At 48.7% G+C, this 26,349-nt stretch overlaps 1 protein-coding gene and 1 pseudogene across 1 annotated transcript; one reads left to right on the top strand and one right to left on the bottom strand.

The window, feature by feature from the left end:
- Positions 1-940: 940 nt before the first annotated feature.
- On the bottom strand, positions 941-12,752 carry LOC126518595 (uncharacterized). Its single transcript, XM_050168374.3, has 6 exons — positions 12,318-12,752; positions 11,574-11,691; positions 9,666-9,765; positions 5,728-6,028; positions 4,704-4,840; positions 941-1,413 (listed from the first exon to the last, which is right to left on the bottom strand). Exons 2-6 carry the CDS (start codon positions 11,663-11,665, stop codon positions 1,081-1,083), a joined length of 963 nt encoding a protein of 320 aa, XP_050024331.2. The 5' UTR covers positions 11,666-11,691; positions 12,318-12,752; the 3' UTR covers positions 941-1,080.
- A 5,927-nt stretch (positions 12,753-18,679) lies between these two features.
- LOC140216323 (uncharacterized) lies at positions 18,680-23,451 on the top strand (annotated as a pseudogene).
- Positions 23,452-26,349: the final 2,898 nt, after the last annotated feature.

Raw genomic sequence — 26,349 nt, 5'->3', positions numbered from 1 at the left:
AGATGCCATCAAAATCCAAGACGTCACAGCCTCCATGTGGGGAAGCTTAAGTAGGCGCCGCCACCCGTATTTCGTTCTTGCGCTTTTTCTGGCTTACCAAACGTGTTATCGTTGTAAGAGTAGTGTTTTTGGTGTTGTAGAACGGTAATTTACTGACGCAGAAGAAATCATTTCTCTTCATGTCCCTTTAATGGAACTACTACCCTTGGGAAAACGGAATAGATTTTCACGTTATCGTTGGCGCTCAAGAAAGCGTGATGTGGCCGTCACGTGGTGGAAGATCCCCTTACTGAGGGGAAGTATATCTATCGTTGCTGCTATCCCTTTGTCTTTTTCAACGAGAACTTACTTCTCGTGGGAACTAGACCTATACTCGTAGAAATATTTACGAGTATAATAATGCGAGGGTCCGGAATGCCCATTTACAAATCATGTAATAATTTATCGCTCGGACAGAGTGAGCTGACTGCAATGCAAATATTCTGAAGCGCTTACTCTCGAAGCAGTAAATTTAGCAAGAGCTGTACAACCCCTCTCCTTTCTTACACACACTCTCCCCATCTCTCTAACTAGCACGGTCACTCACTCACTCACTCACTCACTCACTCACTCACTCACTCACTCACTCACTCACTCACTCACTCACTCACTCACTCACTCACTCACTCACTCACTCACTCACTCACTCACTCACTCACTCACTCACTCACTCACTCACTCACTCACTCACTCACTCACTCACTCACTCACTCACTCACTCACTCACTCACGCACGCACGCACGCACAAAGGGACTTACTCGCTCTTTCACATCCTCTAAACTCGCCCGCTGATTCATGCACTCAGACGTCTCAATCGCACGCACATGCTCCTAGCACAAACGTACACAATAACAGAATATCGACGACACCTGCCGCGCATTCTGTGATCAGCTTCCCGGACACCACTGTTCTTTCCTTTTTATTTCGTACTGAGAGTCTCGGCCAAGGCGAGCTCTCTTCCGTGAGAACGTCCTGGAGCGCTCACACTCGAAGCGGCTCTACCCGACCGAGAGGAGTCTCCTACCACCCAGCCCGTCGGATCAGCGCACCATCCGCGTGTACATCTCCTTAAGCGTGGCCGTGTCCAGCTGCAGCACGAAGTGGATGTTGGGCTTGGTGCCCTTCAGGCCGGGCCGCTTGTCCACGATGAGCGCACCGCGTGTGCTGGTGCCGTGCAGCTCGAGCCAGGCCGGGTACGTCTCGGTTTTGAGCACCACGGCAGGGTTCACCACGGTCGCCATGGCGAGCAGGTCGCACGAGTAGAAGCCCGGCAGCCTGAGCACGTCGCGCATGCGCAGCATCACGCCCTCGGAGATGTCGCGCACCATGCGGCTCTTGTGCGTGTCCATGCTCACCCAGTCGGTGTACCAGTCCTGCGAAAACACGGTCGGCGTGTTAGACGTCACGCGCTTATCTAACAAACCTTCGAATGAATGAATGAATGAATGAATGAATCTTTTTATTTCGAAGAGAATGGCTCGCGACTAAACTGGGAAAGGGATATAAACTAGGGAATGGGAAAAGACGGGTGGCACTGGGGAACCGTAAGGCGCAAGAACACCAGCGTCCTGGGTTTATCAGGATGATTGCTAATGGCATCCCTGTTTAATCGGGGAGGCAACAAATGGTCAATTAGTCTGCGTGAGCTAATTATGTGCTACTATATCAACATTAATCTAGCATTCTGCTTATATATCCATTATCTTGTTACGCGAATGCTGGAAAAGCACCAGCGCTACTTTCGTTGCTCCTCGGAGTGATGCAGCTAGGCCTCGTAGAAGTCGACACAACATATTTTAATGCACGTTACTGAATCTGGCCTGCTAATGCACACCTTTAATAAACAAAATTAAAGCAAATTCGCGAAGGCCAAGTTCTGTGGCTGGTAGCACACCTGAAGCTACGAAGCCCAGGCCAATGACGATGCTCTCAATCGGAGCGGCTTTGGAGAAGAGAAATACTTACAGAGGTGTTATTGTGTGGCCTAACGACATGCCCTGAAACACGTATCGTGGCTTTGGAAAGTTTGGCAAACGTTGGGCACTTCTGCATGAATTAAACGTGATCGAAAGGACAATTTAAACATCCACTCGCACACACGCAACAAACAATAGCGGGGATCTCGATTGATCGCTGGGGTTTAAGAGATCTGTGAAAGAAAGGTGAAAGGCAGGGAGTTTAGCCAGAAGGCCAGTTTTGGTTTGTCACCCTCCACTGGTAGACGGCGGAAGTAGAAAGAGAAAAAGAAAGCAGAGATACAGAAAAGAATTAAAAGAATAGAGCACTAGCTGACACGATCGCTGCCGGTCACGATAACCTACCGCACTCACAGCTCAGGATCACGAGCAGTAGAACACGTTGTGGGGCTAGTTGGTTCATAGCTTTCAAGAGATGAAGCGCCAACTGTGACAACACACTAAGAAGGAACAAAGACAGGACAAGGCGTTTCGTGTCCCGGAAAGCGCCTTGTCCTGTCTTTGTTCCTCTTTAGTGTGCTGTCACTGTTGGCGCTTCATTTTTGAAATGACGAGCAGCACTGTGATTTAACAACCCAAAGCAACACATGAACTCTGTTGCTGAAGACTTGGGATTATTCTTGACCGCATGGGTATCTTTATCGCAATACAAAACCTCGGCATACAAGCGTTCTTGCAGTCCGCCTTCATCGAAATGCTGGTGGGGTCAGCTGATACGGCTCCAAATTCCCTAGGCTCATCACTTCTTCCAACCTTCTGTCGCACTCGACTGCGTTGTTTCTTTCTTGGCACCGACTCTTCATGTCTTCAGTACGCCGCCCTATACGTTACAGTAATGCTGCGCTAGTTGTCATCGCTCAGCAGGCAGCGCGCACACCGCACACACGTTGCGAAGCGTAATTTGGACGGTCTCAACTTACGTGCCTCGTGCGCTGAGAATCTGGCTTCTCCTCACAATGACTGTTGACGTGAAAAAGCCAACTTTCGAGCAATGTGCTACTCGCGGTGTTTGCTTGCTTACTTGCTTGCCTGATCAATTATTTATTTATTTATTTATTTATTTATTTATTTATTTATTTATTTATTTTCTAAGCCACTATCTTTGTCTCAGTGAGCAGTGGAATAGTAGTTCGCAAGATTCGCTATTTGATACATCAGTTCAGAACAATGCTTGCTACACAAATGGCTCATGGAAGTAAGGCAAATCGTCAACCATCAGAGAGTATAGTAAAGCTATTAATGAAACCCCTTCGGGTTTCTGAGAAAGAAAGCTTCGCAGGTGAATGACAATTGGCGGCGCATCATTCCTTTTAAACGATCGGCAGCGTTCATGCGATCAGCAATCTGTCTTGTGATGTGTGTGTAATTGGTAATGATGTGTTTTAAAGCAATTAGCTTTCTTAGGGTACCTCACGGACATTTCGGGGTCGGCCGGTCGGCCGGTATTTCTAACCGTGATGAAGAAACCGGATTCGAAACCAGTTGTCGAGCCAACTTAGGTCACAACTATGTGTCACTGGTTATGTGCCGTGCTTCGATGAACTTCTTTCACCCCAACATGGATTGATGGGTAGGTGAAATAAGGTATGTGCCCCTCTTCGTCGAACCACTTTAACTTGGAAGTTGGCTCGGTAGGTGTATGACATTCTCACGTCTCAACACGGTCAAGGCCATTAATCGGACGCGTGCCACGAGGGAACCTCACCTATTCAGCAGTACGTATCCAGATGTCAACGCAGGCTTGAGGCCGACTGTTGATGGGTCAACAAAAGACCCCTTTACCTGGACCTAACTAGTTGATGAAAAGGGCCAACTCGAATGCTGCCGAGAGTACAGCTTTGGCTTCGGATTCTCAGGTTGCTAAATATGCGAGAGCGAAGGGGCAACATAGGAGGCCGAGTTCGAAGGAACCGTGCAACATCATGGGCGGGATGTTGCGACCGATTCGACGATTGTGATTGGCCAACGATACAGTCATCAGACTCCCTGGTCTAGTCGACTAGGGAAGACGATGTCATTAAATGTGGAGACATTTGGTGCAGTGAGGGTAGTGCTGTCGTGTCTTGATGTGAACTCAAGTGGTTAATATGCTACCACGTAGAGTGGGCTTCCGTATCTGGAGCCAGTGTAAATAATGTAAAACAAACCCTTTTTCCTTCATTCCTACTACTGGACGTACTCGTCAATGGGCTTGGTGGATTCCTGGCCCAAACGCCTCCTCGAGCCTGCGTATGTGCCGCGATTCAATGACAAAAAAAAAATCAATTAGATTACTGCGGTACTGGGAGGAGTTCAGTCAGAGTCATATAAGTGCAGACACTCTTGTACGGATCTTGTATGAATATTCACACACGCGCCACGAGAGGGCTTCTCCGAGGTGGCACTAGACGGCGCAGTGTGTCCAGAAGAAAGTGCGATAAGATAGCCCGGCTAATACACGCCTCATGCACGACACGTTTCGGCGGTTGCAACAATACGGTGGGTCGATACATTGCTTCAGTTCTAATCGCATAACGGGGGGCTCATTGTGAGATGAGCTGTGCCGCCGGATTGTTTAAGTCGTGATGATTATATATATATATATATATATATATATATATATATATATATATATATATATGTGTGTGTGTGTGTGGGGGGGGGGGTGACAGTTTGAAGAGCGAGAGAGATCAGAGAAGAAAGTGTACCCAGTCGAGAGTGTGCCTGATGCAGGTTTCGTAGGGGACGAGCAGAACCTTCTCGCTTGCTTCGCTCAGCACCACCCTGGTGGCTTCAGGGTCGCACACGAAGTTGAACTCGCCGGACGCAGTCACATTTCCGATGCCTGCAAATATTTGTGCGTAATTAATTTGATGGCTTTGAAAACGAAGCATATGCCTCGATAAAAATCTCTTCCATATGGTAATAGGTAATAGTGCTGTAGTTTATTTGGTCATTAGGAATGGCCACCGGCATAACTGTCACCTGTCGGCGGGCACATGAAAACTGAAGTGTTCCGAGGTCATTAACAAGATGAAGGAACCAAACAGAAATGATGGAGAGAATAGGCAGAAAACACTGCAATAAGTGTGCAGAATAACGAAGAAAATAAGAGGATAGACTCTTCCGTTTCTCTGCACGCATTCGCAGATCTCTTGCACGTAGATGGAAGGATTCTGTGAATAACCAACGTGTCCCGCAAGAAAGTGTGACGCCTGAGCTCTTCCAAAGTCCTAGCAAAGTTGTGCAAAAAAAGCTGGAAAAAAAAAAAAAACAAGACCGTTAGGGGTGTATCCAAACTTAAGAGCGACGGGTGGGGCGGTTTTCTTTCCCTTCCCGAGATACATTAGCGCTACACGCCCCTGCCTTTCTTCACTTGTACCATCTTGGTCTAGCCGTTCGCAATGACATAAGGCAACCCTCTTCCAGTCCATTCTCCATATTGTTTCTATGGGGGCTCCCCCCGTATTGCTACCTTGCATCCGCCCCCGGGCACCGACCACATAAGAACTCTATAGAAAGCTCAAAGGAGGAAAGAGCAAATGACATTTCGGCTTTTTGCGCAGGAGCATTTCTCACAACGAGGCTCCCCTTCCCCTTTTTTTTTGTCGCGATCATCCCCGACCAGTCGGGCGTTACTCAAAGTCTAGAGTTCCCGAATCCTGCTTGACAGTGCATGTATACAGTGCACGATGCACACGAGGAAGGCCAGCGGGAGGGTGGCGTGCTCACCGTCGCAGGTGCCGCCCATGACGACGATCTGCTTGAGGTTCGCGAAGAAGTCGGGGTCCAGTCGGCTGGCCACGGCCAGGTTGGTGAGCGGGCCGAGTGCCACGAGCGTGGCGGCGCCGGCGTGCTTGTGCGCCAGCGACACGAGCGCTTGCGACGCGTGCTCGCTGCGACGTTCGAAGGCGCCGTCGGCAGGCAGCGGGTATCGTTCGGCAGCACCGCCCAGGCCGTCCCTGCCGTGGATGCTGACCGCATTCATGGGAGTCGTCACCAAGGGCCGCCGGCAGCCCTGGTACACCGGCACCTGCATGCGTGTGAGAGCTGGGATATTGCCGATGGTCTGGGATTTCGCTTGTTTTGTGATAACTACACTACGAATTCTTTGGGACTGCTTCGGAGCTCTGGTGTACACCACGTCAAGCTTTCGGCCGCGCCTTCTATTATTTTCTTCTTATTTTTTCTTCTGTGCTGCCATTACACTAGAAATGAAGCCATATCAACTAAACCAACTTTCCGTACTTGTGAAATGCAACGAGAGTTATCAAATACTGCGGAGTTTCTACTCTACCCATTAAGACAGTGACTTGACGCGCAATGATAACTCGTGAAAGAGGCTTGGATCTTCATCTCCCAGTCATTAATAATAATAATAATAATAATAATAATAATAATAATAATAATAATAATAATAATAATAATAATCTTTTTATGCCTACTGCCCCAGGACGAAGACCTGTTCCTGAGATGTCCAGTTACCCCTGTCTTGTGCTAGCTGATTCCAACTTGCCTCTGCAAGTTTCCTAATTTCATCACCCCACCTAGTTTCCTGCCATCCTCGACTGCGCCTAACTGGGTACCCATTGTGTAACTCTCTCTAATGGTCCGCCGGTTATCTACCCTACGCATTACATGCATTGCCCAGCTCCATTTATTTGTCTTAATGTCAACTAGAAGATCGCCTATCCCCGTTTACTCTATGATCCACACAGCTCTCTTTCGGTCTCTTAACGGTACGCCTAACATTTTTCGCTCCATCGCTCTTTGCAAAGGTCTTAAATTGTTCTCGAGCCCCTCTGTTAACCTCCAAGTTTCCGCCCCATATGTTAGCACCGGTAGGATGCAATGATCGTACACGTTTCTTTTCAGCGACAGTGGTAAGCTCCCAGTCAGGATTTGGCAATGCTTGCCGTGTGCACTCCAACCCATTTCTATTTTTCTGTCAATTTCTTTCTCACGATCAGGGTTCCTTGTGAGCGATTGATTTAGATAAACGTACTCCTGTACAGACTCTAGATGCTGACTGGTGATCCTGAGTTCTTGTCCCCTCGCCAGGTCATTGAACACTTATTTATTTATTTATTTATTTATTTGTTTGTTTGTTTGTTTGTTCCTCACAGACCCCGAGGAGCATTGGGTAAGGGGACATATCAATAGAAATGAAATAAAATAATTATAAACCAGAGTAACGGTGCAACAGATGCGGCACAAGGCAAAACACAAGAGGAATACAAAGCTTATTAAATGAATGTCGTAGAAGTGACGTTTAACACGAAGTTAAATATGCAAAACAAACGTGAGAATGGCAAAAAGTGATAACCAAGTACAAGTGAAACAGTAGTACAAAATAAAACACCATTTAGAGCAACTGAAAGAGTAGCGTAACAGAAAACAACATTTAGAACAATACAAAAGTGATACATGTAGGCGGAGGTGACGATTGAACTCTCCATGGTCAGAAAAAGAGATTAAGTTCTCAGGATTCCAGAGCCTAATTGCTTTAGGTAATGCCGATGAATTGAATGATTGAGTTTTTCCACATATGCGGTTAAAGCAGAAATGACTATGTAAGCGCCGTGATGACCGCGGAGGTGATTTCAGAGGCAAAATTGCGGCGCAGGTGTGAACATATTTATGAAATAAACACAATAGTGAAGTATTACGACGATTTTCAAGTATCTGTATATCATTAAGGTTCTTAAGCTAGGAGACACTGGCGAGTGGAGTACAATTGTTAGAAATGAACCGAGCAGCTCTGTTTTGAATGGACTAAAGCATTTCAATGAGGTATTTTTGATGGGAAGACCAAATCTTTGTCTTCTGCACATTATTCTTCAACCTCACTCTTACACTTTCTCGGTTAAGCTTGCCTTCGATCATGTGTTGTAATTCGTCCCCAGTGTTTCTGAACAGTACAATGTCATCTGCAAACCAAAGGCTGCTGAGATATTCGCCGTTGATCCTCACTCCTAAGCCTTCCCATTCTAATAGCTTGAATACTTCTTTAAGCCTGCAGTGAATAGCATGGGAGAGATTGTGTCTCCTTGCTTAACCCCTCTCTTGATAGATAACTTTCTACTTTTCTTGTGGAGTGCCAAGTTAGCTGTAAAATATTTGTAGACATTTTCCAAGATATTCATGTATGCCTCCTGTACTCCTTGATTGCGCAATGTCTCTATGACTGCTGCTATCTCCATTGAACCAAATGTATTTTCATTATTTGTGAAAGACATATAGAGAGGTTTAGTGTAGTCCTCAGATTTCTCAATTACTTGATTGGTGACATGGATGTGATCCATCGTAGAATATCCCTTCCTGAAGCCAGCCTGTTCTCTTGGTTGACTGAAGTTAATTGTTGCCCTGCTTCGATTGGAAATTGGTGAATATTTTATACAATACTGAATATAATACTGATATCCCATTATATACTGCTAAATAAAGCGGCAGCGCATAGCACAGGCCAAACGGAAGGAACCTAAGAAGAACTGTCCGTTATACTGCTCAGGCGTGCTACACGCACTTTATTTGAACAACTTGGGACTTGTAACAACCTGATCGACCGTGTTAAACTTAACATATGTGATATTACCAGCAACGCACCAGCAAAGAGGGTATTTCTTTGTCGCAGCGCTCTCGTCAGGAGCTGTTAGAAAGGCATGGGGACTGCTTTATGAAGATGCTTGAAGTGAGTGCGTGTGAACTGCCTGAAATCAGACAGGTTTTAAATTATGGGGTTTTACGTGCCGAAACCACTTTCTGATTATGAGGCACGCCGTAGTCGAGGACTCCGGAAATTTCGACCACCTGGGGTTTTTTAACGTGCACCTAAATCTAAGTAAGATTACATATTAAATAGCGGTAGCGTACTGCATCTTACGCGTTGTAAACAACCAAGAAACAGTACTATAAACACAGCAAGAGCGCCAGGAGCAGAGCGAGTAAAACGCAAGCTTCACTTGTTTCTTTCTCTATTGCCTCTTTCTACCCCTCTCCACTGTCCCAACTTTCTGTGAGATAAAGCTGATCATCCTAGTGCCGTGTGTTCCTCAAACTTAGTCCTGTTCTCGCCCCCCCCCCCCCCCCCCCCCCCATTTTGCAATAGTACATTCTAGCGGGCGCCAAGCGTTGCCAAGGAACCGGTAAAAAATTCAGTTTCCATAGTCTGCATGCGCTGTGTTTATTTTGCCAAATAGGCTCGTTCCGTCGCTAAAAATTATGCGGAAGCAAAAACGACGAATATGTAGCGTCATGTTGCAATTCTGAAGCTTAGTCATTAAAAAATGTAAAGGAACGCTCATGGGAATTAGGGTTTCACCACGTAATAGCCAATTGGCAATTTCTTGCTGTTGAGCGCGCGCAGAGTATAAGGACATAGTGCGGAGGAGAGTGGAGCTGAGATTGGATAGTTAGGGCTGATCGTGACGAGGTCGTCCCTACAAGAACTACCCCGAACCAAACAATGCCTTGAAAGGTCCGGCAACCACGTAGGGTCTATTTCCCAAGAGTCAACGCGCGGATGGGCACCGAGGGAAAGAAGGGACGGCGTTAGAGAAGGTTGCCGCTTGCCGAGGCTAGCTGCCTGGCGTCTTGCTCTTTTTTAAGTTCCCCTTTTCCCCCTCTCTGCTAAGAATACCCCTCTCTGCGTCGTATTTTCGTTGACCTACCTCAAGCCTGCCGCAGTGGTTGAGTATCCGCAGCACGTTGGTGTAGACGTTGGACATTTGCACATTGCCGGACACGCAAGTGATGGCCAAGATTTTGCACCTTCAAAATGGGCAATGGACAGATGGAGTAATGAGAAGGGAGAAACTCACCCATTGCTGGCATCTTTGTCTGCCCACTTTGCGTTTTAGCAACACCATCACGACCTGTACAGCCTGCAGCGAAGCACGTCCTGTGCCTATAGACCTCTGCAGAGCCTCTGCGAGTTTACTACTGTTTACTGCAAGGACTGATTTAAGTGTCAAGGAGACACCAGTCGGTCAAGGTAGAAACAACAAAGCCAAGAAAATGACGAATCAGTGGGGGAGCGAGAAAGGGAGGGAAGGAAGGGAGGGAGGGACGTATCTTATGTATGTATCTAAGAAAACATCCTGGGCGTTTTACGTGCCAAAACTAAGATCTAGTTGTGAGACACGCTGTAGTGGGGTACTCCGGATTAATTTCCACCACCTAGGATTTTTAGACGTGCTACCAATGCATGGTACACGGGCGTTTCTGCATTTCGCCCCTTTCGAAATGCGGCCTCCGCGACCGGGATTCGATCCCGCGCCCTCGGGCTTAGCAGCACAACGCCGAAACCACTATATATGGGTAGTACATGGACTTGTCTAATCTTCGCGCTCGTGGCCTCCGGCGTTCTTGTGGCGTTATTTATAACGCTCTATATTTCAATATGCTCAAACGATTGTAGTTGTCTGCGCACGTGCTTAATGGCATCAAATAGTTGCGCTTATAACTCAATATCTTTTTTGAAAGTGATCAATTTGCGTAGCAGTGCACAAGGCCGCTTGAAGCTAGACGCAGTTTAGCCGGGCGTAGTTTAGGCCAAATCCATGCACTAGAAATAATTCCCACGCTTGCTGAACCGCCACACTCGCAGCTCCTGCACAGGGCTAGTGTATAAGGCCCCCTGCGGGAGCCAGAGTTGGGCATAGGTCCGCCATCTTGCAATCCACTTTTCTGCAGTGAAGCAACTTTTCGTTCGCGCAGGGGCTACGTTCAAGGCCGTTCTCGTCAATTTTAGTTATTGCTACTTTTTAGAGCGCAGCCCTTAGGCGCCCGGTCCTGCGTTGACCGTCGGCGTAATCGAGCGAACGAGCGCAGCGAAAGATGAAAGAGCGAACGTGGAGCGGGAGATGAAAGACGCGACCTGCGAACGGCGGAGACCAATGAGAGCGGCCCCTTCAGTGACGTGCGCGCGGGAAACTGGTGCCGTGCGGACCCGCCCGACCGCTCGATGCGTACTAGTATCTGGTCGCAGCCGGACCGATCTTTTCGTAATATCGTCTGCTCGCGTCTGCTCTTGCTCGCGCTTGTTTGGTTTGCTTGGTTTGGTCTCGTTCACGCTTGTTTCGATTGTCATGGCTTGCCCCGCGTCAGCCAATATATCGAGAAATTGAAACACATATAGAGCTGCGCGCAGCAAAATAATGCATCCGCGCAAAAGCTACCGCGTGTGTCAGACACAACAAAACGCGCCGTGCTGATGGCGATGGCGCTGGAATTGACGAGGCCAAAAGGAGGAACGGCGTCTCTGTACGTAGGCTTCTCTGCAGCAATTCGGAGTTCCACGTGAATGGGTTTGGCGAACGGCAACGCAGCGGCACTTGAAAAAGAGAAGCCCAACTCTGGCTCCCTGCGGGAGCCGTACACGGTATCTCCAGTTCTGCAGGCACTACGGAGCCCTCTGTGGGATAAAAACAAGTAAAGGCCTCTGTCTGAGGCACATTACCTTTGTTCATCCGATTTTCATCCCACTGTGTGTTTACAAGTGTCGGCCCCTGTCTTGATCTTAGAGTTACCTCTCACAACTCGTGTGGGAAATCTTACGGTCGGGACCGCGTACTCACGGGCTGGCGAGGGCCAACAAGATGGCGAGCGCATCGTCGACGCCGGCGTCGGTGTCGATGAGCAGGAGCTGCTGGTCGCCGCTGTCGGGCATGGCGGGGTCGGCGCTGCCCGTGGCCTCTGCGCATATACAGCCTGCAGCGTCGTTTACGTATTCCGGGTGTCTACATAAGCAGTTCACGAAAAGCATCCTGCCCAGTCCTAAACGCTATGCGGCAAAGGAACGAACTTGGCAGGTGTTCAGCAGTGGTGTAACATGAAATGTCGCTGTAGCCAACATTTCGACAGTTGTCGCTAACGTTTCCTCTCTGTGTATCACACTTTGGCATCAACCTGTAGTGCCTTAACATGAAAAAAAAAGAAGAGATTTCCCACCATTATTTTTACTGGTTTTTCTTATTATGAGGTTATAACGTGGTTAAAATTTTGTGCCTTCCTGTCTGCGTTCTTGGTTTCTTTCGCGTGCTTTTGTTCTTTTGTAAAAACTGTACCGTAGGACGTTTACCGCTTTTACTACGGGTTCTTGCTGTTGGCTTAGCTAGTGGTTCACCTTGTTTTTTCTTGCGTACCAACTCTTTCAGTGTCCTGTCCGTAAATATATAGGCTGTATATACCAAGGCTGTATACCACGATGATTGTCACGAGCCATCTTGCTTTGCGCAGTTGTAGCCGCAGGGCAGCAATGGAATAACATCGGGCCATTCGATAGATTTCGGCGTTTGTGGCGTGCCCTCCGCAGCGCTCACCTTCTATTATAGTTCAGGCGTCGTGCGCGCCGTCCTTGACACCATTGATTGACGCCACGGTCGTCTTGCGTGCCAGCTACGAGGTGCGTCCTGTGACGCGCATCGACGCGGTCGTCGTCATGACGGTGCTGGTCGCGGAGCGAAGCTCGATGCGACCGCAGCGCAAGAACGACTCGCGGCGTGGGAAATCGCTGGGCACTTGTTGTTGCCGTTGAACATCAATCATGGCACGCACCCACATACGGGCACTGGCCCAAGGGCGGAAGAAGTGAGCACGAAACAAAAAATATTTGGGAAAACACTACAAAGGAAAAAATAGTAATGGATTAAATTTTCGAAAAGGAAGAACAAGGCGTAATTTACAAGTCAGACCAAGATTACACAAAGTAGGAAAGAGTGACTTAAAAAAGAGGCAGAAGCTTCTGGTGACGATGCCTGCTTCTCTGGGGAGGCGTTCCCGCGCGAGCGGGTGTTCAGATCGCAACAGTGAGTTCTCAGGGTTTTGGCTAAGTGTCGGGCGGATTTAGTCCAGTTTTGTGAATACCAAGGAGGGTTTTAAGACAAATTTATATTGTTTGATGTGGAGATAGTGCCACAAATGTCGAAAAATTCTCCAGGGGACGGCACGGGGCGATCTCCGCCTTGGTCGGCCTCCCTACCACCTGATCAAATGCCTCTTGAAGCTTTCTTTCGTAGTGGGGTGAGCAGCATTCCTGTGGCGCTGGTGCTTGTGCATGGAGGAGCCATCCGGCTCAACAACCCGAAGGCAGTGCAGGTGGAACTTCAGGCGGCAACGCATCACTACTTGCACATCATTGATGTACGACAGTTTGGCAGAAGTGGGATTGTTTGCCGTTCGCCAGACCAGGCGTGTGTGTACGACTTACTTAAGTGCCCATCATTTGGATCGATGCAAGTGAGTGCCTTCATTCCCCCGCATCTTGCCTGCACTAAAGGAATATTTCGTGGCGTAGACTCCTCTTTAAGTCCGGCAGAGACCCTAGAAAAGCTCTCCGCGGCTGGGGTAATTGCTGTTTACCGGTGCAACAGAATGGTGGACAATACACGTGTCCCTACTGAGTCAGTAATTGCCACGTTTGCATGTACGTCTTGCCCTACTGAGATAAAAGCCTGGCCCCTAATATTCAGAGTGGGCCCGCATGCCTCGCGTCCATTACAATGTCGCAATTATTGACGCTATGGTCATAGCATGAGTGGTTGCAAATCCAGCCTTCCTTGTTGCGTCTGCGGCGGGAGCCATTCCGCTAGTGATTGCTCGGCCGAGTCGGACTCTTGCTGCCTCTGCCGTAGAGCCCACAAAGCTGATTGCTCAAACTGCCCTGCTAGAACTCAAGAAGTCCAAATACTGGAAGTTATGGACAAAAGACGCTGCTCACGCCAAGAGGCCATTGTGGCGGTAAAGGAAAGAGCCCATAGTTATGCGAGTGTGACAGCACGAAAGCACGATGTCGTTGATGGAAGCCTGTCAGAGGTAATCGCACATGCTATTGAAAAGTCTATGGCTAAAATTATGGAACGCATTGTAGAAAGCGTCACGGAATGCTTTAATGGATTGGTGTCCTCAAAGTTAGAACAATTATTACCGAGTGCTACTGCCCGGCCATCAAGCTCTGACATGAATGCTTGTTTAGCCCACTCTCAGGAAAATGGAGCAATTGGGGCCTGTTCCAGGTTCCTCAAACAAGGCAACTACTAGCCCAGACAACTCTGATTGTCAAGATACCTCAAACATGGAAATTGACGTGAGGGCACAGAAAAGGAGGTGTTCTCCCTTTGAGGCTACGACTTTACATACAGTTAGTAAATCCAAAAAAATCCTCCCTGAAGTCAACCCGAAAAGTAATATTTTGAAGGAGGCTGTGGCCTCTGCAGTGCTCTCATCACTGGAAGGTAGATGAGGGTGCTGCAGTTGAACTGCAGATCAATATTCGCTGCTACTGATTTACACGTTCTTCCTTCTCAAATTTCTCCAGATGTAATTTTACTGCAAGAAACCTGGTTATCCCCTGAAAAACAATTTTCTCTGCGCAATTTTAGGTTCTTTCGCCTAGATCGCCCGTCTAGAGGTGGGGGACTGTTATTTATAGTCTCAAGCAAGTTTCGCCACAGAGCAAGTATATCATTCCAGCTGATGTCTCCAGAATGTGAAATTCTAGCAGTAGAAATTACTCACCCTGGCAGTAGGCCTTTCTCGTTGTTCAATATATACTTTCCCTCGGGTGTGCAGGATACACGCCCACTAGACTCGGTTATGGCAAAATGCGGTAAAGATACAGTTTTGGCAGGTGACTTCAACTGTCATCATGTATCATGGGGATCCAGGACAGACCTGTGCGGAAAGCGTCTATGGGATTGGACAATAACAAATAATTTTTCGTGTCAAAATTCGGGATCAGTTACATTTCTTCGCGGACAGTTTAGATCTGTGCTGGATCTTACATTTTCGTGTCCAAGTCTTTCCACATCCGCATGGGAAACGGTGAATGTCGGGACAACCAGCGATCATTTTCCAGTTGTGTTTGAAGTTCTACAGGTCCGCAGTCCACCGTGAAGGCTCGAATACACTCTTTTGTGGATTACCGTACATTTAAAAAAATGCTTGCAGACCACTTTCAAATCAATTGAATATTCTCCATCGAAAGCTGAGGATATTTGCTCAATCATAGATACTTCGCGCAAAAGATCAGAGTTCCAGTTGAAGGCTCGCACAAACGCTGCTTCTACAAATTGTTGGAATGAAGATTGCTCGCGGGACTACAAGTGACGTAAAGCTGCATGGAAAAAACTCATGCATAACCAGTCTCCGAAAAACTGTAGCAAATCTAAATTTATTGCTGGAACATTTAAAAGAACGGTGTATAAGGCAAAAGACGATTACAATGTCCGACATATCGAATCCCTTTCAAAAGCAAATAATAAGCATGCATTATTTCGGTTTTCAAGATCCCAAAAAATGATTCCACGCCTCTTGAACTGGGAATCGGTAGTTTTGACCACAAGTGAAAAAGCTGACTCTCTAATTGTAATCGCGAGAAAGTTAGAGACCCGATTCGCTACCTCTCTTCCCTTCTCTCTTCACGGACAGGGCACTTCAGAAGATTTGAAGAGTTTTCTATGTCAGAATTGTCCCAAGCTGTTTCCTGTTTACCAGCTTCAACCCCAGGTCCGGATGGACTCAATACCGAGATGAATAAACTACTCTTTGAAGTCGCTCCTAACGGCTTGTTAGATGCCGTAAATTACTCAATACAATATGCATGGATCCCTCCTGTTTGGAGAATTGCGAAGGTGATTCCTCTGCTGAAAGACTAAACCGAAGGGTATGTTCTAGACAATATTCGGCCTATTTCTCTAGCGTCAAATTTTGTAAAATTAATAGAAAGGTTATTAAACGCACGTATGGTTAAATTTGTGACCACACGGGAATTATTGAGCCCCTGCAAAATTGGATTTAGACCAAGGATGTCAATTTGGTGCGCATATGTCGATCTAGAAAGCCGAATTCAGTTGGCTCGTTACCAAAAACAATATGCAGCTCTAGTTACATTAGACATTTCTGAAGCGTACGATAGTGCGGAATAACCTATATTAATAAGAAGGATGCAGGGTATTGGATTGCCTGACTACTTCGTGATGTGGACTGCTGAGTTCTTGCAGGGCAGGGAGTTTTACTGTGCACAAAGTGGAATTTCATCGGGAAAATTTAGATAAACGCGCGGGGATCCTCAAGGCGTAGTTTTGTCCCCGCTATTGTTTATCGTCCTACTCAGCTCCATTCCTTATCATCAGAATGTAAGCACGTACGTTTACGCTGATGATATAGCGTTTTTTGCTTCAGCAAGTGAAATTCAGTCACTGTACGAATGCTTACAGGAATACCTGTGCGAGCTAGAAGCATGGCTGGACAGTATTCGCTTGTCCCTTAATGTAAGCAAGAGTGCCGTTCTTGTCTTTCCCCTGCAAGACCCAGTTACTATATCCCTTTCATACCGCTATTCCGCTATCCCACAAGTAGAAAAAGTCAAGTACCTTGGAATTATTTATGATGGAAATCTTAATTGGCGTCATTCATATTGAACATATAACTTCAAAAGCTTCTCGTGCAATGGGGATATTAGGAAGAATAAGCAATAATCGATGGGGCATGAGTAGAGACGCACTCGTAATGATTTAGCGCATGTATATCCCACGTATACTAGAGCTCGGCTGTGTGTTATTCTCCGGCGCCGCGGCTTACAAGCTACGTCCACTAGTTTTGCTGGAAAAGGAAGCGCTTCGCTTATGTCGGGGCTACCAAAGTTTGTCGCCAACGCTGTGCTCTACAAGGAATCATGATTACCTTCCCTTGAAATGAGATTTAAAGTACTCACCGTTCAAACATTCATACGGCTCTATGAATCCCCACTAAGACGGTCCCAGTCCATCTTCTTCAAACAGCGAGCCCAATTTTTTGGAGTCAAATGGCCATGGTTTCACACGCCACAAGTCATTATATCACAATCGTTATTGAATCCGTTAGATGTAAATATAAATAATGTAATCACGAAAAACAGCATCTCAAATTCACTAGATATTACTTATGATGACTTATACCCAAATAATGCAAAGCAGCTTCCCTCGCAAATTCTTAACGGCTTACTCCAGGATCACTTGAATCAGCTCCACACTAACGTAATTATAGCAACGGATGCTTCGCAGAGTGAGGAAAAGGCAAGAGTTGAAAATTTTTCATCATCATTGGACTGGTCTTTTTCTATTCGGCTTCCCGACTTCATTCCAATATATCTAGCGGAAGTCCTAGCTGTTGTCCTAGCTTTACGAAAGCTACAATCTTCCAGGACAACCGCAGTAATAATCACAGATTCTTATTCGTTGTGCACCTCACTTACTGCTCCCGGTGAGTCACATATATTAAAAACTTTGTACTCACTGGCTCCAAGTCATTTGCGGAGTTTACGAATAATATGGGTACCTGGGCACAAAGGCATATTTATGAATGAGGTGGCAGACAGCTTGGCGAAGGCTTCTATCTGCGGCCCGGTGCTTTCCCTTCTTCCAACGATGGGTTTGATCACGTCTGTCAGGTTGAGAAGATACATCCTTTTAACATCAAAATCAAATCTTAAATAATCCTTGGAACTACACCACTTACAATTCCCTTGGAGCAGGAAATTTTGCAAAACAAAACAAACGGAAGTCCCATTAACGAGACTGCGTTGTCGAGTCCCATCTCTAAAACTTTTACATGTACCGATCTGGTCTGTCAATATCCCCATTGTGCCATTTTTGAAACTCATTAGAGACGATTGAGCACTACTTACTGGAATGCTGGCGTTTCTCCTCCATGAGAAAAATGACACTAGAAGTTACAGTGCGACAGCTCGGCCTGCCATTGAACACTCCGGTACTGCGGTCTTTCGGAGCGTCTGTGCTTGGGCACTCACACAGGAATGTGTACACCGCCCTAGAAAAAATTGATTATTTATTTATTTATTTATTTATTTATTAGTTGTGCGGGGAAGAACACCCGACCGGAGACCGAACGTGCAAAGCGAAATACAAGATTCCCTACGTAGTACGCAAGCGACAATGGGAGCGCCGACAGGCCGAACGCCAGCTGCTGCCGGAGAGCGATTTCCCGCCACTCGACAAGCCGCCAGATGCACGAAAGTCAAAGACCCCACCAGAAAACCGTGCGCCTAAATCCAGAGACAGCAGCTGTTGCAAGAGAAGCCTCAGCAGGAAAACGTCACCATCACGTGAGCGAGTGAGCTGGGTCGACGCAGCGAAAGGACACAATATAAGCAACGCGCAGAAAATCACCGAAGCCACGAAGAAAGAAGATATGAACAAGGTGCGGGAGGCAAATGAGATCCTAAGACAAGAAAACGCGGCGTTGCGAGCGACCATCAACAACCTCAGAGAGAGATCGCCGAGATCCTTCAGTTGCTGCTATGCAACAACGAGCCTCTACAGAGACCCGCGCCAAGCACAAGCAAGACCGAGGAAACGACAATGAACATACAGGAGACAGCCATAGAGGAACCGGCACCGAAGAAGCGAGCCATCGAGGCCACGCGCACGCAAATAGAAAACGATCGCATCGACAGCCTCGAAGTGAAATTCGAAGCGACATTCACCAAACTCGAGCAGCTAATCACGACGAACATCGCAGCAGTGACAGCATTGAAACAAACAATGGATACCTACCAAGCCGAGAACACGAACAGATTCGCCTACATCGATAGGACCCTACAGCCGATGGTAAGCCACCCGACGTTTGCGCACCTCTTCGCGCAACATCCACGCAACCAGGGAGCCCCGTAGGCGCCAACGCAATCATGGCCGCCAACGCAACACCAGCAGCAGCAGGTGTAACCGCGTGGCAGTGGAACTGTCGCTGCTTCGGAAGGAAGAAGGCAGTCATCCAACAACACATCGTACATGCCGTGCGCAAGCCGGACGTTATAATACTACAAGAAACACTAACCAACGCACCGTCCCTCCCCGGCTACAGAGTGCATAAGGGACCGCCCGACGGGAGAGGCCTGTGCACCCTGGTCAGGAAGGGACTCGCGTTCGTCGAACACGAGCTTCAAAGCAATATCAAGATCGACCACACGCTCACCGAAATCATCCCGGGCAAGAAGAGAAAAGGAAGCATATTTCTGCTCAACGTCTACAGCAACCCATCGCAGAGAAAACAGAGATTCAAGACATTACTGCACAGAGCCAGCACCGCAGCGGGCCGCAACACGCTGATCGCGTGCGGAGACTTCAACGCGATGAACCCTACCTGGGGCTACAACAAGTACACAGCAAAGGGCCGCGACCTGTACCAAGACGCCATGGAACTCGACTTCACCCTCATCACGGACCCGACACATCCGACGAGAATCGGTAACTCCGTGTCCCGGGACACCACTCCGGACCTCACGTTCGTCAAGAACGACATCCGGGGCGCGATCACCTGGAGAAACACGGGGACCGACCTAGGCAGTGACCACACTATCGTGGAAATCGGCATACCGGAACACAACGACACCACCATCAAAACACACAGATGGATAGATTGGGATGCCTTTCGACACGCCAGAAGCCAGAAGAGCGACGGTGACGACGAGATCGAAGACAACGACTCGTGGACGGCCGAAATCACCAAGAGCGTACGCGACGCGACCAAAGAAATTGAAATGGGCGCGGAGATCGACAAAGTAGACAGCCGGCTTGCGCATCTCATCGAAGCCAAACAGTCGATACTCAATCGCTGGAAGAAACAACGGCTTAACCGCAGACTCAGAAAGAAGGTGGCGGAGCTGAACCGAGCGATCGAGGATCACTGCCGCGCTCTCTGCACGCAACAGTGGAACGAGATGTGCAACGCGGCAGACGGGCAGATGCACAGCGGGAAGACGTGGAACCTGCTGCGGCACCTGCTCAACGAAACCAAGACCAAGTCGCACCAAAGGGACAGACTCGCCAGGCTTATACATCGGGCGGTCTCAGCACACGGCGTCGACGAAGTCACCAGGCGCATTAACGACAAATACCTGCCGACTACACCCACCGAACAACACGCGCCGTACAGCGGCCTGCCTAACGCGAAGCCCGATCGTGACATCCACGTTGAGGAGGTACGCTCGGCCCTGCACGACCTCAACAGCCGGTCGGCAGCCGGCCCGGACCTCGTCACGAACAAGGCGCTCAAGAACCTCGACGACGGCTCGACCGAAAACCTCGCAAAATACTTCAACAAGTGCTGGAGAGCGGGGGCGCTGCCAAAGCTGTGGAAGACAGCCAAGACCATCCTGATCCCCAAGCCGGGGAAGCCGCCAGATACGGATAACCTCCGGCCCATCTCGCTCAGGTCCTCCGTGGGCAAGGTGCTGGAGCACGTCCTGCTCAACAGGTGGCAAGACTACCTGGAACGAGAAGGGCTGTACCCGGCCACTTTGATTGTCTTCAGACAGCACCTCAGCACGCATGATGCGATGCTGCAGCGCAAACACCAAATCATCAATGATGGCGGCAGCGCCCGCAACAACAAAGCAATCCTAGGGCTCGACCTGCAGAGCGCCTTCGATAAGGTAAAACACTCGGCGATTCTGTCCCAAGTCTCCAAGCTCAACATGGGCGAAAGATCCTACAACTACATCAAGGACTTTCTCATGGACAGGACCGTCGAGCTACGAGCAGGCGACCTACAGACGCAAGAGAAGAAGCTCGGGAGCACCGGCCCACCACAGGGATCGGTCATTTCGCCGATGCTGTTCAACCTAGTAATGATCGGAGTGGCGGAAAAGCTCGGGGACATCGAATACGTCAGGCACACCATCTACGCGGACGATATCACGCTGTGGGTGACCGGTGGCAGCGACGCCCACATCGAGGGCGCGCTGCACGCCGCCGTCCACGCAATAGAAGGCCAGCTGGAAGGCACCGGACTGAGATGTTCGCCGAGCAAATCGGAGCTTCTCATACTCCCACCTACCAAAAACAGGAGAGGCAAGACCAGACAACGCGAAAACGAAATAATCAGAATCGTAACCAAATCCGGCAACGTGATCCCCGGGGTCGGCAAAATTAGGATCCTAGGCATGGTCATCGAAAAGCACGGAAGAAACGGCGAAACCGTCACCCGTCTCAATGCAAAAGCAGTCAACGCGATTCGACTCCTCAAATGAGTCACTTCCCGGAAGGCTGGCATGAGAGAGGAGAGCCTAATTAGGCTCGTCCAATCCTTCGTCATCAGCCACGTCGCGTACGTTGCAGCCTACCACAGATGGCTGCAACACGAACGTAACAAAATCAACGTGCTCATCGGAAGAGCGTACAAGACGGCGCTGGGCCTGTTCGAGTCCACAAGCACGACCCGCTTGTTACAACTCGGTATACACAATACGCTAGAAGAAATAGCCGAAGCGCAACGGACCTCTCAACTGGAGCGGCTGTCCATGACCAAATCCGGGAGGAAGATACTGGACGATCTGGGAATTGGACGCTCGAACCAGGTGGAGTTGAAGCTCCCCGTCCCCGAAGAGGTTTGACGCCAGACCAGAATCGACCCCATACCGAAGAATATGAATCCCGAGTTCAACAAGGGAAGAAGAGCGGCGAGGGCCAAGGCTCTCATCGACCAGCATGCCAACGACGAACACGCGCGGTACGTGGAGGCGGCCGAATACCAACGGAACGCCTTCGCAGCGGTCGTCATAGAGGCGTCAACCGGCGCCGCGAGGACGGCAGCGAGCGTGAGAAGCGCCGGAGCGGAACAAGCGGAGGAGGTAGCCATTGCCCTGATCATCGCCGACGCAGACTGCCACACGGTGCTGAGTGACTCGAGACAGGCGGTGCGAAACTTCGCCAAAGGCCAAATCTGCAGGGAGGCTGAGCGCGTACTGCGAGCGGTCAAACTACAAGAACGAAAAGTACGACTCAAGTGGTTCCCGGCGCATGCGGGCGACGCGTCGGAACACAATGAGAACCACGGAACGCTTACTTCAACTTGGCATGCATAACACGCTAGAGGAAATAGCGGAAGCTCAGGAGAGGGCCCAGTTCGTCAGGCTATCTACCACACAAGCTGGAAGACACATCTTACAGGAGCTGGGCGTTCCCCCCAGAGTAATCAAAACAAAATTCTGCAGCATCCCTCGAGAGCAGCGGGGCCGCATCACTGTCGCCCCGATCCCACAAAACGTCCATCCAGAACACAACGTGGGAAGACGTCGGGCGCGCGCGAAGGCTCTCCTGGAAAAGGCTCGTGAACGGGCTTCGGAGAACAGTTTCGTAGACGCAGCGCGCTACGCCGACGGACAGGCCTCCGCTGTAGTTAGCATAAATCATAAAAGGCAAATAACGAACGCAATCTCTATTCGGACGACGTCCTCTGAAATCGCAGAGCAGGCTGCAATAGCGATGACCTTATTGGACGACAAGAGGACATCAATCTACAGTGACTCGATAACAGCTGTTAGGGCATTTGCCAAAGGAACCATATCCGAGCTGGCCCTAGGGATATTAGGAAGCAAAATAGATCAAGCCACACACATTGATCTGGTTTCCAGCCCACATGGGAAAGATCGAGGGTGCCCCGCCCAACCTCAATGAGTCGGCACACGGAACTGCGCGAGGGATCATCAACCGCGTAGCTACCGGGCAACGTGACGCCGGGGGTACTGACAATCGGGACTCTCCTTCCTCGTACACCGAAATTGCTAAGCACTTTTACTTGGCTCGGAGGATCTACCCCCTCCCACATTGCAAACTCAATAGACCTCAGGCTTTGACACTAAGGCTTCTACAGACGGGGGCATACCCAAACCCCCTACTTCTTCACAAGATGTACCCCGAAATTCAGACGACAAATACATGTGCACTATGAAATGACTTAGCGAACTTACCTCACATGCTCTGGCGATGCCCCGCGTTACGCGGCGATGAAAGTAACACTTCTTCACGCTGGGATGCTGTCCTACACAGCCCCAACTTTGAAGAACAGTTATGGGCTGTCCAACGGGCCCGCGACGTGGCGGAGAGGCTTGGCCTCTCTGTCCCGACGTGGAAGCGGCCCGCTGCGCGCTAGGGCGCGCCCTAAAGGACCCTAATAAAGTTTTTCATCCATCCATCCATCCACAATGAGACGGCACACGCAGTGGCGCGAGAGCTAACCAACCGCGCCCTGGCGACAGACCGTCCGACGTGGTTCGGAACCAAGGACCGCATGACGGATTACAATGAAATAACGAAGGCCTACCGCCTGGTTCGCAGGACTCTCCCACCCCCGCACCCGAGGATAAGTCGAGCGCAGGCGGTAGTACTGAGACAGCTCCAGACCGGATCGCTACCGAGCCCGAGACTGATGAATCGCATGTACCCCGAGACATATCCGACCGATAAGTGCAGAGTCTGCCGGAGGGAGACCGCAGACTACACGCACATCTTGTGGGACTGTGTTAAAAATCCAGAAGATGCAAAATCAAGAACGCTCCCACCGCGGCTCGAGGCAGCCGTGAAGAGCTACGACCGAGATGAACAGCTCTGGGCCGTCCAGCGCTCGAAAGGCAGCGACCCAGCGAGCCGGCAACGGCGAGCGGAGACCCGCGCCGAGTAACTTCGTAGATGACGTAGGCCCTCGTCGGAGCGCGCGAGCGCCCAACTGCAGGTATAGATAAAGTTCACACCAATGCAATATTATTGGATCAAACCGATTTCATTGGTGACCGTATTATTCTTTTCATTCTTCCGTTATCGCCTCATTATTATTATATATAATTTTTTTTCTTGATTGAATGAGTCTACTGAACCGTGTTGAATGTTCCTCGCTTAAATCTATGCAACAGAATTATAGATTCTTAAATTCACTTCCTGAACACATAAGCAAAGTCTTCCCGACTCTTGGCCAATCCCCGTGAGTGGGTATATGCGCCAAACGCATCAAGGACATCATCATCGTCGTCGTCGTCATCATCATCATCATCATCATCATCATCATCATCATCATCATTACTACCACCACCACCACCACCACAATTCACCTCAGCGGGATTCCGTGTTACGAAACCATGTTGTCCTTGTTACTATCTTCTGTCGCCGATTTTTAATGCAACGAAAAGGGTTTTTCAAAGCTCCGCTTCGTAAACTTGGCTTAGGCCTGAAAGTTTCGGTCTTAGTTACGCCTGGGGCACCGTCACTAGGCTTTAGCAAAATGCGATGAGTTTTACGCTCAGCGCGTTTTAATTCAAAATTGAAGCTACGAGACATTTACTATAAGGTTAATTCACTTTTTTCCTCTTTTTTTACTGTCGCTATTATCTTTCTTCGAAAATCTTTATTATCACATCTATTGAATGAAGCTTATCTTATAAATCTCTCTAAAGTGTGTGTTCATCTAGCCTGACTCAATCTGAACTCTTCTTGTTTTATTTGTTTGCTTGTTTGTTTGTTTGTCAATTTATTTATTTTCACTACTGTGGGCCTCTTCGCGCTGTTACAAGATGGTCATATTCACAACACCAAAAGCAAAATATACAAACAGCATATAAACAGCATAAAACAGCGCAATACAGCTCTTCATGCAAATAAATGAAGAAACGCGAAATTAAAAGGGAAAAAATCAGTGATTATAACTTTTTTTTTCAAAAATCGCGAGCAAGTTTGTACCGTCAAATATTTCTGAATTTAGTTTATCCCACTCTTCTATAGTCTTGACCAGAAATGAATGTTTGTAAACATCCATTGTTTCCTTTTGACGTGAAACGTCATTAAAATTGGTCAGAGGGGGTCGCTCGCTATAACCGCATGTGACGAAAATATGGTGTAGCATTATTGCTTGCAGCATTGTAACCGTACTACCCACACGCTTTACTCTGCCATCGTCGAGTGGGAGAAAGAAGCCATTACTCCATCATGCATGCATTGCGTGGACAAATGGCGCCTTCGTCGCGCCACGCACAGGGTGCCTGAATGGTCTCTCCGTCGCCGCGAGACCATTCAGGTACCCTATATTCGGATACAGCTCAAGTGAAGCCACGCCCACGCCCTCACCGGACACTGTTCCTACGCAAGGCTGCAAATAGTTCGGACTTCAAACTTTTCCTGTTACCTAAATAAGGCGGTAACCACAAAAGTAAAATTATAAGCGCGTAATTTTGCACGCTCTCACTCTTGTATTATAGCGGAACGGTGAAAGCCTGATTCTTTATTGAACTGAAATAAAACGCATGGTTCGCTGCAACTATTTATTGTCATGTTTCACTTCAACTGGCAGTGAAGTTTCGTGAGTAAAACGGGGTCAGCAGTGAAATGAACTGTGCCGCCGACTTTTGAAGAGTGAAAAGTTAAGACTTCATACACTTTGTTCGTGTCTTCTGCACACTTCATTGCCGCCGATGAAAAGGCTCTTCAAGAACAGCAGACGCTCCGGAGGCATCAAGAACGACGCCATTTTGAAACGGTCGCGTGACGACGATTTTGAATGTCTCTGTGATTGGCTGGCGGAGTAACAATCCCTCGCGGTCCATGTGCCTTGGTTGCCAACTGCTGTTCTTTTTTTTTTTTTAATTTGTATCCTACTATATAGCAAAGCAGAACGCGAACGGAGCTAAATTTAGCCTCGCCCGCCGCGTTCACAGAGGCCTAGCTTGGCAGTATGTTTGTCCATCCGCGCGGGGATGGTCGCGCCTGAGCGAGCTCACTATGCCATAGTAAGCATAATTTCTCTAACTCTAAGTGATGTTCATAAGGAGTTGTAAGGCCTACAGGTGAGCAAATTGTTGCGAACTTTTCGCGTTTAACAACCGAATACTGGTACGCGCCATTCCAAGACGGGACAGAAGGTAGACACACAAGAACTGGACAAGCGCCAACTCGCAACTAAATGTTATTCCGAAGACTTCGCCTACTTAATCACACAGCAGACCAGGATCGCGCATGCGCACTGCCCATCATGCCAACCATTGCATCATATCAAGAAGCGCACAGATTATAGCGTCATTTCTAGAAACTGCTTATCTTTGCTACGCGAGACAACCGACGTATACCGCTAACGTAATTTGTTAGCGTAATTTTCGCGTTTGCTCGGCTATGCCCCCCCCCCCTTCTTTTTTTGCGCTCGACACGTGCGGTACAGAAATGGCGTGAAGAGGCTCGGGAAGCAAGACATAGCGATATACAACCCCTCTGAGCCACAGTAGAACGTATCCGTCTCTATAAGGACCGCAAGCGCAGGAGATTGACGCAAGTGCATGGAGGCCCAACCATCTACGAGTGCGATGGGCTTGAGACGCGCAGGGTATACCACCTTTTATTTATATATCTTTTGTCAGCTCCGTCAGCGACTCCTGTGACGGTTACACGTATGCCACCGTCGTGGCGCAATCGCATCGGCGCTCCCCACAGACTCCCGAAGAAAATGTTCTTGTCCGACGTGATCCTGTTTGAAGCCGGATCATGTAACTGCCGTAGTTTTCCGGCAGATGAAATTGCTACAGCTACATTCACGACGAAGCCA

This window comes from Dermacentor andersoni, chromosome 3, assembly GCF_023375885.2.
Source record: "Dermacentor andersoni chromosome 3, qqDerAnde1_hic_scaffold, whole genome shotgun sequence".
Taxonomy (NCBI): domain Eukaryota; kingdom Metazoa; phylum Arthropoda; class Arachnida; order Ixodida; family Ixodidae; genus Dermacentor; species Dermacentor andersoni.
Note: the sequence above shows the minus strand (reverse complement) of the source record. Positions and strands in the feature narration are given on the sequence as shown.

Excerpts from the sequence above, each read along its gene's own strand:
- LOC126518595 (XM_050168374.3), bottom strand. The coding sequence starts at position 11,665 with ATGCCCGACAGCGGCGACCAGCAGCTCCTGCTCATCGACACCGACGCC. Across the intron at positions 9,766-11,573 it reads TTGTTGGCCCTCGCCAGCCC|GTGCAAAATCTTGGCCATCA; the intron begins GTGAGTACGCGG and ends CCCATTTTGAAG. Across the intron at positions 4,841-5,727 it reads CATGGGCGGCACCTGCGACG|GCATCGGAAATGTGACTGCG; the intron begins GTGAGCACGCCA and ends AAATATTTGCAG.